Below are 14,157 nucleotides of genomic sequence, written 5' to 3'. Positions count from 1 at the left end.
GGGACTTCCCTGGTGGCGCAGTGGTTAGGAATCCACCTGCCAGTGCAGGGGACACGGGTTCGAGCCTGGATCCGGGAAGATCCCACATGTCACGGAGCAACTAAGCCCATGTGCCACAACTACTGGGCCTGTGCTCTAGAGCCCTCGAGTCACAACTGCTAAGTCTGCGTGCTGCAACTACTGAAGCCTGTGCTCCTAGAGCCCGTGCTCTGCAATAAGAAGCCTTGGCAGTGAGAAGCCCATGCACCGTGCCGAAGAGTAGGCCCTGCTTGCTGCAACTAGAGAAAGCCCATGCACGCAGCAATGAAGACCCAATGCAGCCAAAAATAAATTTAAAAAAAAATTTTTCAAAAGCTAATTAGAATAGTTCTCAGGCAAGAAAAAAGTACATTTCTAAATTTTCCCTTTAATCTTTCTACTGCACCTGTTTTTCCTCATTAAGAAAGTATGTTTTGCATCAGTGACTGCTTTTGAGCCTCTATTAATTTTTTTTTTTTGGGGGGGTTACACCAGGTTCAATCATCTGTTTTTACTCTATTAATTTTTAATAGTGAAACATTAAAGCATTTCCTTTCTTTTTTATTGAAGTATAATTTACAGAGTCAAGTGCATATCTTAAATGTACAACTCAATACTTGAGCCTCTGTTAATTTTTATTCTTTGAGGAAAATGTACCAAACAAGGAAAAAAAACTAGACAGCTGGATATTTGTGTATGTGCATATATTTACATTTAAAATGTGAAGTTTTGTTTATGTTTACATATCAAAGGCATTTAATAGTAAAAGTTCTGTTTGTTCTGTCTTTAGGTATCGTAAAAATTTGACTGCTGCAAAGAAAAATGAGTTGGTACAAAAGGTATGGGTGATAAATCTCTGTTTTAAATCACCATTGTTGAAAAATTGAGGGACTTCCCTGGTGGCACAGTGGTTAAGAATCCGCCTGCCAATGCAGGGGACATGGGTTCGAGCCCTGGTCTGGGAAGATCCCACATGCCACAGAGCAACTAAGCCCATGCGCCACAACTACTGAGCCTGAGCTCTAGAGCCCGCGAGCCACAACTGCTGGAGCCTGTGCACCTAGAGCCTGTGCTCCACAACAAGAGAAGCCACCACACTGAGAAGCCTGCACACTGCAAGGAAGTGTAGCCCCCGCTCACCACATCTAGAGAAAGCCTGCGCACAGCAATGAAGACCCAACGCTGCCATAAATAAATTTATTTATTTATTTATTTTAAAAAAATGAAAATTGAGTGTAGAGATATATGATCTGTTGGGAATAAGAAAAAGAGACAATAGGTGATACTGACATTTTTTTTTCTTTCCCAATAGACAAAATCAGAGTTCAGCTTCAGCAGCAAGACCTATCAAGAATTTAATCACTATTTGACAGCCATGGTTGGTTGCTTGTGGACATCCAAACCCTTCCAGAAAGGATTATATATTGACCTGGAAGTCTTAGAAAAAGCTTCAGTAGCAGAGTATAAAAACAGTTTAAATTTAGTCCAACATCCTGCTCTTTTGAGTTATGCTGCTTCCTTTCTGCTACAGGTAAGTGTATTTAAATGATTTTTAGATTTTTTTTATAGGAATACTATGATGGCAGAAATAGGAAATGCCGTAAATGTAGTGTGTCTGAATTGCAAGATGTGTTCAGTCATACTTTTTGAGTTATCAGCTAACTTTTGGGCATTGTGCTAGGCTCTGGGGATTCAAAGTTAAGTAATTAGTTTCTACCTGCAAAGAGCTTGGGCTTGTGGCAGAGACAGATTTGTGAACGTTACCACAGTACAGTTAGGTGAAGTGAGAGGCTATACAATAGTGAGAAAGATGGGGGAGTGCATATTAGTTCAGTTCTACTTGGGTAGAGGTGGTGCCAGGTAAGAAAAGGGTACAGAGAAGTTGAAGCTTTAGTTTAAAGGATGGAAAATGTAGGCTAGATGATATTATAATTAGAGTTGGAGTCTTAGCCAAAGACTGCTGATTTAATGGGTTGATATCAGTATGTAGGCAAGGGGGTCTTCTCAGGACTTTATCACCAGCCCTGTCATTTTCAACAGTGTCAGTGACTCAAAGAACTCAAGTGGTTTGCATATCATATATGTGAATGACACAACAGGATGGGATTACAAATACACTGATAGAATCTGGATTCAGAATTTCTTGAACAGATTGGAACATTGACAAATCTAACAAAATGAAAAAAGTGTATAGAATGGGGGAGATATTCATTGAATAAATGTTTAATATATTCATGTAAGAACCAGGCACTGTGGTGAACAAGATACATCTGAGTATTGCCCTCATAGAGCTTAGAATCTAGTCAGGGAGGCAGTCATTAAACAGATGTCTTACAATAAAGAATGATGAATAATATAGGGAAAGTACAGAGAACAATGAAAAAATATACAGGGAGGGTTAACCTAGTTCAGGCTTTACAGAAATGATGCTAATTGGAGTTTTGAAGGATGAGCGTGAGCTTGTTAAGACAAGAGCAGTATTGGGGGGAAAGTACAAAGCTAGAACAGGGGACAGCAAACTTTTTCTGTGGAGGGCCATACTGTAAATATTTCAGGTTTCGCAGGCCACATGGTCTCTGTCAAGATTACTCAGCCTTGCTGTTGTAGCGTGAAAGTGGCTATAGACAATGAGTAAACAAATGGGCGTAGTTGTGTTCCATAAAAGTTTATTTACAAAAACAGGCATTGGACTGGATGTGGTTTGCTGACCCGTATGTTAGAGCATGCTTTGTCTGAGGAATTTAAGCAGAAATGTAGTGTTTGAGCAGGGATTTTATCCTGACTCAGCAGCAGAAGTATCCGGGCTGCTTTTGCAAAGTATACATCCTTGATTGCTTCCACCCTGACATTTTGCTATACTAATTGGGGTGATATCCTGGATCTGCTTTTTTGATATAAATATTCTGATGTACAACAAGGGTTGAAAATCACTATGCTAGACTATAGTATGGTAGGAGATGATGTTTTGAAATGTAGTCAAGGACCAGAAGGTGAAAAAAGTAATATGTAGGCCTTCAAAAACATACTGATTGATTTCAATAATTGAATAAAAATTACATTTTTAAAGTACACAGAGGCAATATAGTTTTGTGATTTTTCTGATATTCCTTCCTCTTTTTCTCTTTTCCTGCTTTCATAATAACTTGCCTGATTTATCATACAATATATAAAAAACTTATTTCAAATTAATAATATATTACTATTAATAATGAGACTACTGGATGAAATTTGAAATATTTTTAGTTCTTGTTGCCCCTGGACTAAATCTTACAAAAAAATGTACATTGCAATGCTGTATTTTACATGCAGTTAAGACCATTTGTTTTAGTTTGTTTTCATGCTTTAGAGATTGCTTTTTCTTTTTTTTGATCATTAAAAATTTTTTTATTGAAGTGTAATTGATTTACAGTGTTGTACTAATTTCTGCTCTGCAGCAAAGTGACTCAGTTATACACATATGTACATTCTTATTTTATATTCTTTCCCATTATGGTTTATTCCAGGAGATTGGATATAGTTTCCTGTGCTATACAGTAGGACCTTGTTGTTTATTCACATTTTTCTTTTTGATTTAATTTGATTCTTAGAATATATAAAACATTTAAATGATTCCAAATTCTGAACTGTAGGAATCTCACTTCCATCCTTGTCTCCTCCATCTTTTCTTTTCTTTGTCTTTAGGTATTCATTTTTATTGCTCCTTATTTTTTCTATCCAATGTTTTGTTTCTTTAAACTTAGTAAACATTGTTTTATAATCTGTCTGATAATTCCAATATCAGAAGTTTCTGGTGTCTGTTGCCTCCTTCTGTTGCTGTTTCTTCCTCATGTTGCTTAATTTCTTTGTGTATCTGCTTACCTTTGATGATGTGCTGGACGCCTGGAATATTACTTGTAGAAAAAATCAGAAAATTAGAATATCTTCCTTCAGAGAGAACTTTTATTTGCTTCTTACAAGTACATAGGGATGCTGTTTGTCTGGTGCTGACCTAATCCAAGTTCTGTGCCTGAGATTCCCTACACCATTGGTGGACAGACTGCAAGCCTGTGAGAAAGCTAATTTATTTCTGGTGAACTCTTACCTTGAAGGTGTAGCCCTTTGGGTTTCTAGTTTAAAGAGGGGGTTGGTTTATGAGAGTTTCCACTTTTAGCAAAGCTTCTGCTTTGACTTTAGTCAGCTTAGCCCTTCGAGGCTGTGGAAGGGCAGCTCAGTTTTGCAACTGAGTCCTCTGGATTGGCAAATTCCCTCAGGCCAAGAGTGACTTTGAGTATTACGTTTACCCCTCTGGGCTCTCATCCTCTAGATTTTGGCTTTCCTTACCATTGATTTTGGCATTCCTTACCTTAGTGTTATCCCTTTATTACTTTTTTTTTTTTTTTTACAAAACTTATTTTCGTTTTGTAATTTTAAACATACAAAAGGAAAGAGATAGTATAATGAACCCCTGTGTACCCATCACCCAGCTCTGTCTTTACTCCCACCCAGTTTTATACTCTCCCTTGACCCAGTTATTTTGAAACAAATACCAAATGTTACATAATTTTACTGTAAATGTTTCATTCTATACCTCTAAAAGATAACGGCACTTAAATTTTTTTTCAGTCTCTTATTTTTCACAGCTTTGTTAAGATATAATTCAAATACAATATAGTTCACCTATTTGAAGTATACAGTTCAGTGGCTTTTAGCATTTTCACCAAGCTGTGCATCCATCATCACAATCTGTTTTATTTATTTATTTTTTTAATACTTTTTTTATTATTTTTATTTATTGGCTGCGTTGGGTCTTCGTTGCTGTGCCCAGGCTTTCTGTAGTTGTGGAGAGCAGAGGCTACTCTTCGTTGCGGTGTGTAGGCTTCTCATTGCAGTGGCTTCTCTTGTTGCAGAGCACAGGCTTTAGGCGCACGGGCTTCAGTAGTTGCAGAGCATGGACTCATTAGTTGTGGCTCATGGGCTCTAGAGCGCAGGCTCAGTAGTTGTGGTGCTCAGGCTTAGTTGTTCCACGGCATGTGGGATCTTCCGAGAGCAGGGCTCAAACCTGTGTCCCCTGCATTGGCAGGCGGATTCTTAACCACTGTGCTACCAGGGAAGCCCACAATTTGTTTTAGAATATTTTTATTATCCCAAAAAGAAACCCCATACTTCTTAACTATCATGCTCCAGTTTCCCCATCCCCAGACCTAGGCAAACACTCAATCTACTTTGTATCTATATAGATTTGCTTATTCTGGAAATTCATAAAGATTAACTCATGCAATATATGAGTTTTTGTGGCTGGCTTCTTTCACTTAGCATAATATTTTTAAGGTCTATTTATGGGTGTACAGTTTGTGAGGTTTCCATTTTCTTCATATCTTCCCCAAGATTTGTTATTACCTGTTTTCTTTTTTTTTCATTCTAGCCATCCTAGAGGTTGTGAAGTAGGATCTCATTTTGGTTTCAATTTGCATTTCCCTGATAGCTGTTGATGTTCAGCTTCTTTTCATGTGCTTATTTCCCATTTGTATATTTTCTTTGGAGAAATGTCTATTCATACCCTATGCCCATTTTTAAATTAGGTTATTTGTCTCAAAGGCTTATAAGGCTCATTATTTTATTTTTAAATTTATGTATTTATTTATTGGCTGCATTGGGTCTTTGTTGCTGCACTCTGACTTTCTCTAGTTGCGGCGAGCGGGGGCTGCTCTTCATTGTGGTGCGTGGGTTTCTCATTGCAGTGGCTTCTCTTGTTGCAGAGCACAGGCTCTAGGCATGCAGGCTTCAGTAGTTGTGGCACATGGGCTCAATAGTTGTGGCTCATGGGCTCTAGAGTGCAGGCTCAGTAGTTGTGGCACACAGGCTTAGTTGTTCCCTGACATGTAGGATCTTCCCAGATCAGGACTTGAACCTGTGTCTCCTGCATTGGCAGGCGGATTTTTAAGACTCATTTCTATTTTCTAGATTCAAGTTGCTTATGAGATATGTGATTTACAGAAGTTTTCTCCTATTCTGTGGGTTGTCTTTTTCATTTTTTGGTTGGTATCTTTTGAAGCACAGAAGTTTTAATATTTATTTATTTATTTATTGTCTGCATTGGGTCTTCATTGCTGCACGCGGGCTCCCTCCAGTTGTGGTGAGTGGGGGCCACTCCTCATTGCGGTGCCATGGGCTTCCCATTGCAGTGGCTTCTCTTGTTGTGGAGCATGGGCTCTAGGCACTGGGCTCTAGAGCGCAGGCTCAGTAGTTGTGGGACACAGGCCCAGACGCTCTGTAGCATGTCGGATCTTCCCGGACCAGGGATTGAACCCATGTTCCCTGCATTGGCAGGCATTCCCAACCACTGTGCCACCAGGGAAGTCCCAAGTTTTAAATTTTGATGAACTCTAATTTATTAATGTTTTCTTTTATCACTTGTGCTTTTTTTTTTAATGCCTTCTCATTTGCTTCTAGCCTCAGACCCTGGAAATGACCAGTCTACTCTCTGCTTCTATGAGTTTAATTATTTCAGATTCATAATATAAGTAGTATCTTGTAGTATTTGTCCTTCTCTGTTTGACTTATTTCACCTAGCATAATTTCCTTCAGATTTGGCCTCCCAGTTGATTGTGGAGGATAAGGGATATTGGTTTTTCCTCATGATGTCTTTGTCTGGTTTTGGTTTCAGGTTAATTCTGGCCTCCAAGAATAAGTTAGGAAGTATTCTCTCTCCTACTCTTTGGGAAAGTTTGTGAAGGATTGGCATTAATTCTTCTTCAAATATTTGGTAAATTTTACCCATGAAGCCATCTGGTCATGGGCTTTTTTTAATGGGAAGGTTTTAAATTACTGTTCAACCTCTTTTCTTATTATAGGTCTATTCAGATATTCTATTCCTTCTTGAGTCGCTCTCAACATTTATTTTTCTAGAATTTCTCCATTTTATGTTATTTGTCTAATTTATTGATTTTTTTATTTTTATTTTTTAATAAAAATTTTCTTTTCTTTTCCATTATGGTTTATTACAGGATATTGAATATAGTTTCCTGTGCTATACAGTAGGACCTTGTTGTTTTGATAATACCTTTTATTTCTATAAAGTCAGTAATGTTTTCCCCCTTTTAATTCCTGATTTTAGTATATTGTATCTTCTCTTTTTTTCCTTATTTAGTCTAGCTAAAGGTTTGTCAATGTTGTTGAACTTCTCAAAGAACAAACTTTTGGTTTCATTGATTTTTCTCTACTTAAAAAAATTAAAAAATTTTTAAATTGTGGTTAAATACATGAAACATAAAACTTATCATCTTAACCATTTTTAAGTATACCGTTCACTGGCAATAAGTACATTCACATTGTTGTGCTAGTATCACCATTGTCCATCTACAAAACTCTTTTCATCTTGTAAAACTGAAACTCTGTACTTATTAAACAGTAATTCCCTGTTCCTTCCTCTCATCAGCCTTTGTTGCCTTCATTCTACTTTCAGTCTCTGTGAGTTTGGCAATTCTAGGTACCTCATATAAGTGGATCATACAGTATTTGTTCTTTTGTACATAGCTTACTTCACTTAGCATAGTGTCTTCAAGGTTCATCCATGGTTTAACATGTATCAAAATATCCTTTTTGAAGGCCAAATAATATTCCATTGTATGTATGTACCACATTTTGTTTTATCTGTTCATTCTTTGATGGACACTTGACTTGCTTCCAGCTTTTGGCTGTTGTAAGTAGTGCTGCTATGAACATGGGTGTAAAATTGTCTCTTCAGGTCCTTGTTTTCAATGCTTTTGGCTATACACCCAGAAGTGGAATTATTGAATCATATGGTAATTCTATTTTTACTTTTTTTGCGGAAACACCATTCAGTTTTCCATAGGCATTTCCATATTAATTTTACATTCATACAAGCAGTGCACAAGGTTTCCAATTTCTCCATATCCTCACCAGTACTTATTATTTCCTAGTTTTTTTTTTATCATAATAGCCATCTTAATGTGTGTGAAGTGATCTTACTGTGGTTTTGATTCATATTTCCCTAATGATAAGTGGTGCAGAGCATCTCTTTATCTGCTCATTGGCCATTTGTTTGTCTTCTTTGGAGAAGTATCTATTCAAGTCCTTTGCCTATTATTTTAATTGGGTTATTTGATGTTTTTGTTGTTGAGTTGTAGGGATTTTTTATATATGAAGTCTGGATATTAATTACTTACAGATATATGATTTGCAAATATTTTCCCCCATTTTGTAGGTTGCCTTTTCATTTTGCTTGATTGCATCATTTGATGCATAGAAGGTTTAAGTTTGATGTAATCCCATTTGGCTATTTTTTTGCCTATTTTTGCTTGTGCTTTTGGTGTCATATCTAAGAAATCATTGCAAAAGCCAATGTCATAAATCTCTCCCTCTATGTATTTTTCTAGGAATTTTATAGTTTTCAGTCTTATGTTTAGATCTTTAATCCATTTTCAGTTAATTTTTGTATATGGTATAAAGTAAGGATCCAATTTCATTCTTTTACATGTAGAGATCCAGTTTTCCCAACACCATTTGTTAAAGAGACTGTTCTTTCCCCCCATGAATGATCTTGACACCTTTGTCAAAAGTCATTTGACCATATACATGAGGGTTTGCTTCTGAGCTCTGTATTCATTTGCACTGGTCTGTATGTCTGTCTTCATGCCAGTATCACATTTTTTTAATTTGTAACTTTGTATTAAGTTTTGAAATCAGGAAGTGTGAGATTCTCTTTTTTAATATTTTTTATTTCAATTATTTGTGCTCTAATCTTTATTATTTATTTCCTTCTTGCTTTGGATTTATTAATAGTTTGCTCTCCTGTTTCTAGTTTCTTGGCCGTAAATTAGAGTTTTTTTTTTTGCTGGGGAGTCATTAAAGATTGACATACAGCAGCTCATGAAGCTTAATACCAAAAAAGCAAATAACCCAATCCACAAATGGGCAGAAGACCTAAATAGACATTTCTCCAAAGAAGACATACAGATGGCCAACAAACACATGAAAAGATGCTCAACATCACTAATCTTCAGAGAAATGCAAGGCAAAGCCACAATGAGGTATCACCTCACACCAATCAGAATGGCCATCATCACAAAGTCTGGAAACCACAAATGTTGGAGAGGGTGTGGAGAAAAGGGAACTCTCCTGCACTGTTGGTGGGACTGTAAGTTGGTACAGCCACTATGGAAAACAATTTGGAGGTTCCTTAAACAACTACAAATAGAACTACCATATGATCCAGTAATCCCACTCCTGGGCATATACCCAAAGAAAACCATAATCCCAAAAGAAACATGTACCATGATGTTTATTGCAGCACTCTTTACAATAGCCAGGACATGGAAGCAACCGAAATGCCCATCAACAAATGAATGGATACAGAAGATGTGGCATATATATACAATGGAATATTACTCAGCTATAAAAAGGGATGAGATGGAGCTATATGTAATAAGGTGGATAGAACTACAATCTGTCATACAGAGTGAAGTAAGTCAGAAAGAGAAGGACAAATATTGTATGCTAACTCACATATACGGAATCTAAAAATGGTACTGATGAACTCAGTGAGAAGAACAAGGATGCAGATACAGAGAATGGACTGGAGAACTCGAGGTATGGGAGGGGGCGGGGGGTGAAGGGGAAGCTGAGACGAAGCGAGAGAGTAGCACAGACATATATATACTACCAACTGTAAAATAGTCAGTGGGAAGTTGTTGTATAATAAAGGGAGTCCAACTCGAGGATGGAAGATGACTTAGAGGACTGGGGTGGGGAGGGTGGCGGGGACTTGAGCGGGGGGGAGTCAAGGAAGGGAGGGAATACAGGGATATGTGTATAAAAACAGATGATTGAACCTGGTATACCCCCCAAAAAATAAAAAAAATTAAAAAAAAAAGATTGACATACAATAAACTGCATATATTTAAAGTGTACAATTTGATATTTTTTAGTAAAATAGATTATTAATTTGAGACCTTCATTTTTATTGTAGGTTATGTTTACAGCCCTGACTCATCAGCCACGCTGAGTAGGAAGGACCAGTGGCTTACATTGCTGTTCTTACAGAATTTTAGTAGATTTTCTTGAATAAGTAATTTTGTTTTTCTATATGTCATTTAGGACAGTTTCCAGAGACTTTAAAAGCTGGGTTTGTAAAAGTAGTTTTTGCCAACTTTGCCCGCTTTGCTGGGGAGTGATTCCAGAGAACTCCTCATGATCTCATCCTGGAAGTGGAACTCCATGTGGACACTTTTTATCATAGAACAACCACTCTCCGTTTCTTGAATAGCCTTCCAGAGACATACTGTATGTTTCTGTATAAATGATCTTTTTCAACAGTATACACTATACATACTTTTCTGCCTCTTGATTTTTTCTTACTTAGTATCTTGGCTTTTGTTTCATATTTGTACATAAAGGACTGCCTCATTCTTTTTGTTATCTCTATAGTGTTCTATTGTGTGGATGTAGTACAAGTTAAGCATATAACTTATAAATTGAGTATTTGAGTTATTTCTAATCTTGTTATTAAATTATACTCTAATGAATGTGTTTGAACTATATACATCATTTCATACATATGCAGCTGTGTCTGTTGGATAAAATTGCTCCAAGTGGAATTGGTTTCAAAGGATATATCTTTGTAATTTTGTTAGGTATTGTCAAATTGCTTTCAGTAGAAGTTATACCAATTTATATTACTGCTAACAATGAATGGGTGTCCAGCTCTCCATACCCTGTCAATACAGTTGCATCCAGTTCTTAATTGAAAAAGTATGTGATGAATCGTAGAGTGGAATTGATTTTCATAAGTCGATTCTTTTTTTCTCCCAGACTGAGTGTGTGTATGTGTCTTAATTATAAGATTCAGTCTCGAAAGTAGTAAATATTATCAGCTTAGACATAGGTAAGCAAACTTGTTTTGGAGGATCAGGAATTAATATATTCTTTTAAATCAGAAGTGTTTTTTAAAAATATTTTAGGAAGGTTGATTCTTGAAGGTTTAATTCTAGCAGCATTAAGCCCATTTGGCAAAATGTGAAACTACCATTTTGTAATTGATGATGTTTCTGTATGATTCTGAAAATACTAGCCTTAATGTCAATCTTCCTTTTAAAAGAATGCTTTTTGAGCCTTGTCACCAACTAACTGCTCATTATCTAAGTGTTGTACCTTTGAGGTGGTAAAAATATCTGCTATCGTCGTAGTGTGATTTAATTCTGACAGTTTTACTTTGCTGAATTTTCATATTGTAAATATTTCAGATTGGCCATATTTTTAGAGATAATTTAGTAAATTTAATTTGGCCAGTATCAAAAGAGCTCAGGTCACTTCATGAGTCTGGACATTTGTAGAGCTTATGGTTTCAGGAAATTCTGAAGATCTAGGTTTTCTTATCATCAATTACCTTTGAATTAATAACTAGTTATTTCTTTATTAATTCAACAAATATTTGGTGTCCACTATGCTTTTGACACTGAGAATACAGTGCGTAAGAAGATAGATACCATCTCTGTCCAAATGGAGTTTATATTCTAAAGTGAATCAGCATGTTTATACATATATCCCCATATCCCCTCCCTCTTGAGCCTCCCTATTCCAGCCGTCTAGGTCATCACCAATCATCAAGTTGATCTCCCTGTATTATACAGTTGCTTCCCACTAGCCATCTGTTTTACATTTGGTAATGTATATATGTCAGTGCTACCCTCTCACTTTGTCCCAGCTTCTCCTTCCCCCACTCCCTGTGTCCTCAAGTCTGTTCTCTACATCTGCTAGACATGATAATTTAAAATTTTGAGAAATGCTATGAAGGACATAAACAAGGTGGAGTGAGAGAGTGTGTGACTGGGGATTTGTCAGCGATGGATGTTCAAGGAGGGCCTTTTTGAAGAGGTGACAGTTGATCTGAGATTTCTTCTAAGAGATGAGAATAAGCCAGCCTAGGAATAGCTGGGAAAAGAGCATTCCAGGCAGTGGGAATAGTACTTAAGGGGTTCAAGGAAGAAAGGAAGGCCAGTGTGGCTTAGATTAAGGAACAAGAGGGAGAATGGAATGAAATAAGGTTGGAGAGATGCAGGGGCCACTATCTTACAGATCTGTTAGGAGTGCAGTGGTAAACAATTGAAAAATTTTTAAGCAGGTTGTAGTATGGTCTGAGTTGATGCGTAGTAGAGATCACTTTGGCTTTTTAGTGGAGGATAGAGTTGTAAGAGGAGGCCCGAGTGGAAGCAGAGGCACCAGTTAGGAGGCTTTTGCTCTAGACAAAATACATTGATAGTGATTTGTATACAAGTGGTGGTGGCGAAGATGCATAGAAGTGGACTGATTTGAGATATGTTGCAGAGATAGAGCAGGCAGGAACCAATGGCTTGATTAGAAGTGGGAATGAGAAAAAGGAAAGGACTTTTGAGTTTTCTGAATTCAGCAACAGGGTTGATGGTGGTTCCATTTATTAATAAGAGGAATACTGGTAGAACAGGACAGGTTATTTTGTTTTGGGGGGAAGACAAGTTGAGAATCAAGTTTTCTTTTGACCTACTTAAATTTGAGATACCTGTTAGATATCCAAGAAGAAGTGTAAGTCGGCAGTTTGAAATAGGGGCTTAGAACTCAAGAGAAAGGTTGGAATGAGAGAAATAAATATGGAATTCATCAGCAGGGACTATACTGCATCAGTTCCAAAACCACATTTTTTTCACTTTTTAACTTCTCAGAGATCAAGATGCATGTTGTGATCAATGTCAGCCAGGCAACAATCATGATATAATTGTCATTTGCTGTTTTTGAGTGTGCACAGGCAGATTGCCAGAATCAGACCTTGCAGATTGGATGTCAGCAGCATGGGGGAAAATTGGAGAAGATATTGAAGCACTGTTTTAAGCCCTCAAAACCAAATAACTTGGAGGAAGAAGGGAGGGAAGTGGTGAACCATACATATTATGGAATTTCCTTGAATCAAGGGTCGAAAGTAGGTTAGCTTTGTGCAGCTGAGACCTAAGCACCGTACCTTTTAGTTCTTTTAAGCAATGCTGCATAATCAACAGTCTGGCACAGAGGACGATGTTGTGTGAAAAAACATAGATATCCACAACCCTTGAGCAGAAAAGTAATTCAGAAGAGTTGGACTCTGAATGTGAAGTTTTAGAAATACTTTCACCACTTAATTTTGTTTATATTTACCATTTCATGTTTGTAAAAATGATATATGATCAAAATCTGCCTACAGCTAAAACTTTCAATCATTATAAAATAAAAACTTCTAAGTGTTAAAAATACATTGTTTAATACATAGTTTAATAGGCAGAGTTTTTTCTTAGTGATACATAAAAAAAGTTGTCAGAATTGATGGCTCTTCAATGAAGTACAGTAGGTAATAGTTAAGGCCAGGGAATAACTAGCCAGCTCACCTAGCTCTGAGTTTTCATAAAGAATTACAATTTCATAGAATCGACTGTGTACACAGACTGCCTCACCCAGCTTCATCCTTATCATTCAAAACTCAATTCAGTTAATCATATTCCTCAGAAAAAGCCTTCTGTAACACCTTTCATCTCTACCCCAGTGGCTGAGTACAGAATTTTAAAAAATGAGGCCATAGATTAGCAAAAAATGGTGCTTACTTTATCTACTGTGATTTTATTTTCTTTCTGTTTGTGCTTCTACGGAGAAATAAGGAAGGTTATAGTGGGTGTTTATTCAAAAGGAATCCAAGACTGTTGGTAGGAATAGAACGTAGCAAATGAATCAGATAGTCAAGAGCCATCTTAATTTTCTGGTAATTTTTGCTAACCAAATATTTTCATCTCCATTCCTCTCCATTTCATTTTTTGTTTGTTTTTTGTTTTTGTTTTTAAAGGAACAGCCAGAAACAAGGACTGTAAACATGAGTTCTATTCGGGTAAGTAAATTTATTTTCATCATGTTCAGGGATTTCATAAAGCTTCATTTCATCAAAAGAATTTATACCTTTACTTTTCCCTAAATCCCAAGTCTGCTGCCTAGACAAAGTCAAAGTGAAGTGTTTGCCCTCTGAATTAATTCCAGTGACTTTTATGTGACTTCATTGGCACATGCCCTCTACATAGATAAAACTATTCATAGTTTGACTCTTGCTGTTGTGCATCATCTTATTTTATAATACACTTGCATGTAGTCAAAGTG

General features: G+C 36.8%; 1 protein-coding gene across 3 annotated transcripts in view; it reads left to right on the top strand.

Moving 5' to 3' along the window:
- CENPI (centromere protein I) overlaps positions 1–14,157 on the top strand; it is a 51,928-nt gene that overhangs the window by 33,287 nt on the left and 4,484 nt on the right. For 2 of the 3 annotated variants that reach the window (XM_057718383.1, XM_057718382.1), the window contains 3 exons: positions 809–857; positions 1,331–1,549; positions 13,853–13,894. In XM_057718383.1, coding sequence (XP_057574366.1) covers positions 809–857; positions 1,331–1,549; positions 13,853–13,894 — 310 coding nt within the window. Of the gene's footprint in view, positions 1–808; positions 858–1,330; positions 1,550–9,985; positions 10,033–13,852; positions 13,895–14,157 lie in introns of those variants that run through there. The other variant, XM_057718384.1, reaches the window with a different exon arrangement.

Source organism: Hippopotamus amphibius, chromosome X (genome assembly GCF_030028045.1).
Source record: "Hippopotamus amphibius kiboko isolate mHipAmp2 chromosome X, mHipAmp2.hap2, whole genome shotgun sequence".
Lineage (NCBI taxonomy): Eukaryota > Metazoa > Chordata > Mammalia > Artiodactyla > Hippopotamidae > Hippopotamus > Hippopotamus amphibius.
Note: the sequence above shows the minus strand (reverse complement) of the source record. Positions and strands in the feature narration are given on the sequence as shown.